Raw genomic sequence first — 6,000 nt, forward strand, 5'->3', positions numbered from 1 at the left:
TGACCACTGGCAAGTTTAGTGGCAAAATTGGAACTAGAACCCGAGTCTTCTCATTACATGCTGCCTTTTTGCCAGGTATAGCCACTTTTAGGGAAAATGTGCCTTTACTTTTGTTCTTCCCTATGAGTCCATATAGGGAACTCCTGGTGGGGAAACCCTCTCTGCCGATGCAGATTTGTACCTGTTCCAACTTCTTAATGACATGGCTCCAGCCTGGATTTTTCCATGTCACATTTAATATAGTCATATGGCAGACAAATTTGGTGTCAGAGATGATCTCTAAATATTTAAATGTTAATTAAATAGTATTACAGGTAGAAAGGCCTTAGAACAAATAACAGAGTGTTAAAACTGGAAAAGACCTTAGAACTTAGGATGTTAGAGCTTTAAAGGATGATATAACATAAAATATTAGAACTGGAAGGGATCTTAAAATCCAGAATGTTAGAAACAGGGGAGAGTTTAGAATGCAGAGTGTTACAGCTGGAAAGGACTTTAGAACACTGAATGTTAGAGCTGAAAGGAAACTTGGAACATGAAATATTAGAACTGGAAGGGAGCTTAGAATGTGGAACATTGATCCTAGAAGGAACTGTAGAACATAGGATGAAGAGCTGAACAGGAGCTTAGAACACAGAATGTTAGAGTTAGAAGAAACTTTAGAATCTAGAAAGTTAGAACTATAAGGAGCTTTAGAGGATAGAATACATCTGGAAGAAACTTAGAACACAGAATGTTAGAGCTGAAAGAGACCTTAGAACAAAGAATGATAGAGTTGGAAGGGATCTTAGAACATGGAATGTTAGAGCTGGAAGGAACTTTAGATCTTAGAATACTGGAGCTGAAAAGGACTATAGAACATAGAATGTGAAAGTTAGAAGGGTCTTTAGAGCATAGAATGATAGAGCTGGAAAGGAACCTAGATCAAAGAACGTTAGAGCTAGAAGAGACATTTCTAACAGACTGTTAGAACTAGAATCATGATTGGAATAGTGTAAAATGTCAGCATTGAAAGAGAATTACAGAATCACAGAATTACAGAATCCTTATTCCCCAAAAGATGAGTGGAATAGAGCCACTCGTGTCCTGAGACCAAAATTGTTGCCTCATCTTTTTTAACCCATTTAGTGATACTTTTTTGTCATGTCAAAAAAAAAAAAGTCCTTAAGGGGGGGAAATTAAACTGTCCCATTTTGAATAAATATAAATCAAATTAAACCGAAAATGACTCACCCAGAGACCTCTTCCACAATTCCAACTACTCCACCATAACTGAGGATGCCCCCTCCTCCAAGAAGCCCTCCAGACCCAAGTAGACCTTGATTCAAGGATGTGACAGTCCCCAGCACATTCTGTAGGATGGGACCACCCACTAGGGAATTCTGGATGGCTGAAATAAATGACAGCAAGTTAGTCCATTCTGTGCTTCTCCAAGCTGAACAAATAAATGCATTTTATCCATTTCCTGAGAGATAGCCAACTTCGTTAGTTTTATGGGACTTCAAGCTGAAAGAGGTCCTAGAGATCCGCTAGTATAATTCTCTCATTTTACAGGGAAGAACCATGACCCAGAGAGTATAATGAACTGCCGAAGGTCACACAGCCAAAAATAGAGTCAGAATTCAAACTCAAGTCTTCTTCCAAATCCAGTATTCTTTTCCAGTACACTATACTGCCCACTTCAGGCAGTAGTCAGCCAGTGACCGAGTCTGTCAAATTCACTATTTAAAATCATAGGGAGTAGAGAAAGTCTGAATTAAATCAGTATTTAACCTGAATGAACCAACTCGTTCCAATCAGATCCTAGGCTTCTTCTTCATTTCTCTTGCAAGACATCCATCCTCAGCTTCTCTGGGTGTGGGAGCCCCAAGCAAAGAGTTCTTCCCAGTCCAGGAGTGTCTACTGCATTTAAAGCAGGGGAGGAAACCAGGAAATGGATCCGGCCAAACTCATTTTCTTCCAATCAGGAAGTGGTCAGAATCTCACAAAGAAGGTTCATCTCTCCAGAGACTCAGAGTCTGGGAGAGCTCACATAGGTCTCCCTGTCTCCAGTCTCCCCTTTCCTATTCCATCCAATAAGTGTTACCATGTTAATGGCCCTAATGCAATTCTTGCCTCCCTTTGTACTCCCATACCCCCAAAATGCTTCAGGAGCTCCCTATTGCCTTCCTCGGGTTAAAGGCAAACAGCTTGAATGCAAAGCCCTCCACAATCTAGTTCCAACTTGCCTCCCCAACATTTCTTCATACTCCTTTCCTCGGTGCTCTTCCTGCCCTCTTCACTCCAATCATTCTCTACTTATAGAAAGAGGGTTCCCCCAGGATGTCCAGCCTCATCAATAGGTTCCCTTTGAACATCATTGCCCCTTTAGGGGTAGACAAACATTCAAAGGCTAGGACTGAGGCTAGGACTAGGGTTGAGACTAGAAGAAAGCTTTAGGAGAGACTCCAGAATTGTGCCCAACCCCAGCAACTTTGTGAGGACCTCCTGGGACATGTCCTAGAACCTATCATGGGTGGGGGAGGAATTCGCCAGAGAGTCTTCTTTTGTCTTAAGGCTTTTGTGCTTACTCTTCTAATGTAAGTTCTCTCCCCTTCTCTCCCACATCCTTCTGGGCTCGCTTTCTCCTGTCGAAAGCTTCCTTGCACTGGTTCAGATGAGGGCTCTAAAGTTGGAGAAAAGCAGTGCCTATTGCTGAAAAGAGCAGGGAGCTAAGGAGAGGCAGGTAGGGAATTGCCCTCTGAAGAAAGCTGCCCCATAATGGAACCACTCCTCCTGGATTTTTCCATAGCCTATGTAACATGCTTTGTGTGGTTCATAGAGAGAGTCAGAGAACTAAACAGTCAGAACTAAAAGCATCTTAGAATAAGGAACATAGAATGTTGGGTCTAGAAAGAATGTTAGAACAGAGAATGTAGAATGCTAGGACTGGAAGAGTCCTCTTGACTCCAAGCCTACTGGTGCTCTATCCACTGAGTTACCCAGCTGCCCCCCAACCCTTTAGTTTTATAGAAGAGAAAAAATAAATTCAGCAAGAGTTTCAACTCGTTTGAAGTTTCACACAGAGGGAGCGGGAGGACCAGAAATAGAAACCAGGTCTTCTGATTCTTGGTCCTGTGCTTCAGAGACAAGTTGGGCTAAACTTCTGAGCTCCCTTTAAAGAGTTACCTAAAGAGTCCAGGATTTCCTTTCTCCTTTAAGGTTTCTCTTAAAAAGATAAAGAGATAATGGGGGGGTAGTTAAGTGTCTCTGCGAATTAAGAGCCAGGTATGAAGATGGAAAGACCTGGTTTCAAATCTGGCCTCAGATACTTACCAGCTGTGTGACCCTGGGCAAGTCACTTAACCCCCATTGCCTAGCCTTTACCACTCTTCTACTTTGGAACCAACACACAGTATTGATTCTAAGATGGAAAGTAAGGGTTTTTATAAAAATTAAAAAAAAATTTTTACCCAGTGGAATCGTGCGTCGGCTATGGGAGAGGTGGTGGGAGGGGGGAGGGGGAAGGAAAAGAAAATGATCGTTTCCAATGAATAATGTTTGTAAATGACCAAATAAAATAATGTAAAAAAAAATTTAAAGAGATAGTCTGACAGAGTAGAAACAACATTGGAACAAGAGCCAAGGACCCTGGGTACTAGTAACAGCTCGACATCTCAGTTTCTGTGTGATCTTGAGCAAGAAGCTTTTCCTCTCTGAGCCTTAGTTTCTTCCTCTGTAAATGAAGCTAATGATGTAGTTACCTGCCAAGGCTACCCAGAGGAAAACACTTTGTAATCTGCAAAGAGCTAGAGAAGCAGGAGCTGCCCCTTACCCAGCATGCACCTTAGGGTCATGAGCAAACTCACCTGACACCAGTTCATCTTTATCAATCCGTGCGACTGTTCCAACTGTTTCTAGTAGCCCTCTTGATGGAGTCAGCAACCCAAAGAAAAGGACCACAGAGAGGATGGAGAACATCTTCGGCCCTGACACGTGGAAGAGTTGGGAACAGGAATGCTCAGTCCCTGGCAGGCACACCCCCAAGCTTTGGCCTTGGAGGAAGAGTGTCTGTTCATATTTGTCTCATACTCACTTCACATGTGGGATGACCTAATCACCAATGCCACTTTGGACTATAAGTACTGTGAAGGCAGACACTATTTGTTCTCTCTCCTTTATTTGCCTTCACAGCACTTTCTAGAAGACTGAGTACATGAGGGACTGAGTTTTAAGTGAGGAACCAGTTATCCATCACCACTAGAAACCAGAGGGGGAGAGAGAGAGAGAGAGAGAGAGAGAGAGAGAGAGAGAGAGAGAGAGAGAGAGAGAGAGAGAGAGAGAGAGAGAGAGAGAGAGAGAGAGAGAGAGAGAGAGAGATGGATAGATGAATGGATGGGTGGATGGATAGAAGGATGGATGGATAAAAGGATGGATGGATGGATAGATGGATGGGTAGATGGTTAGATAAATAATCAGAGAGACAGACAGATTCAAGCTCTTGATGTTATCAAGATGACGAGAATGTTTTCCATGATTCCAAGCAAGCATCCTTATGGAATCTGGACAAGCAGGGCACTCTTGGGGAAAAATGTAAGACTGAGAGCCTGGAGACCTGCATCTATTCCCAGAGATGTCATTATCTTTCCAAGTGATCTCAGATGAATCACTCTTTCTGGGCCTCAGTCCACCACTCTATGAAATGAGAGATTTGGAAGCTTTTCTGCAATCAAATATGACAGAATCAAGCATAGGGATTATTCAAGAACGTTGAATGTTGAGTTTATCTTGGAGAAATGCGAGGAAGAGATGATGGACAGATAGCAATGCAATAATACATATTGCTGGAATTCTTTTAGGTTATAGAAAAATTTCCTCACCACAATCCCATGAAAAATTATTATTCCAACTTTACAGAACAAGAAACTGAGGTTTAGATAGGGTGAGGTAACTTGTACAGGATCACATAATTTGAAAGTGTTAGAACTGAGACTAAAACTTAGTGTCTTGACAGCAAGACCAATATCATTCCACTCAATCAATAATCATTTATTAAGCACCTACTGTGTGTTTGGCACTGTATTAGGGAATGGAGACACAAATACAAAGAATAAAGCAATCCCTAATCTCACCATCTCATCATAATCCATTAAGATTTATTATAGAGGAAACATTCTATAGTCTAAAGTTCATTCACATACTGATATCCTCAGTCCTAAAAGTTCCTCTAGCTCCGACGTCCTATGTTTTAGGATCTCCTTCAACTCTGATATTCTGTGATCTAAAGTCTCTTCCGATTCTGGCATTCTAAAATATGTTCCAAGGTCCTTCTTAGCACGAATATTCTAAGATCCTGTCCAGCTCTGATACAACATTCTGTGTTCTAAGATCTCACATGACTTTATCCATCTACTAACTATTCCTTGCATTCCTCTGAGATAAACCCAGCATTTAGCACTTTTAGCTACTCTGGCTGGATAGCAAGCAGATATGTTCCCACCACACAGATAAAGAAACTAAGGGCCACAAGAGATGTGACACTTTACAAATCGCCAAAAGAAAAAGTAGAATCTGAAGATCTCAGCATTAGATTTCTTATCCAGAAATCAAACCAATCCCTCACTGACTACAAGATAAATACAAAATGCAGAAAACAGACAGACATAGTAATTTATAAATGGTGGGGAGGGATACCATAGTGGGAGTCAGGGAAAAGGGGAATAATTTCATTCTGATTCACAGACCACATCACAATACAACACAAGGTTTTGTCTCCTGCTGAACCAGAGACTGTTGTCAGTCTAACGACATCTCCATCACTTACTTGTGAAAGTCCCTCCCTCTCTGCACCTTATTCTCCTCATATCTAAACTGGTTAAATACAACAGCTCCCCTCCATTACCATATAAAATCCACAGGGATATAATGAAGTATTAGCATCTCACTTTTCTCCCACAGTTCTCAAGACACTCTGACCCTCCTTTAAGGCAAACCTGTGTTCTAAGAGCTCACATGACTTTA

The 6,000-nt window shown here is 41.6% G+C and overlaps 1 protein-coding gene across 1 annotated transcript in view; it reads right to left on the reverse strand.

Annotated features, from left to right (window-relative positions):
• Nucleotides 1-3,960, reverse strand: part of BPIFB3 (BPI fold containing family B member 3) — a 34,793-nt gene extending 30,833 nt beyond the window's left edge. The window contains exons 1-2 of the mRNA XM_001381769.3: nucleotides 3,849-3,960; nucleotides 1,234-1,390 (exon numbers count right to left, since the gene is read on the reverse strand). Of these exons, the coding sequence (XP_001381806.2) occupies nucleotides 1,234-1,390; nucleotides 3,849-3,960 (269 nt within the window). The remainder of the gene's footprint in view (nucleotides 1-1,233; nucleotides 1,391-3,848) is intronic.
• Nucleotides 3,961-6,000: the final 2,040 nt, after the last annotated feature.

Source organism: Monodelphis domestica, chromosome 1, assembly GCF_027887165.1.
Source record: "Monodelphis domestica isolate mMonDom1 chromosome 1, mMonDom1.pri, whole genome shotgun sequence".
In the NCBI taxonomy this organism is placed as follows: Eukaryota; Metazoa; Chordata; class Mammalia; order Didelphimorphia; family Didelphidae; genus Monodelphis; species Monodelphis domestica.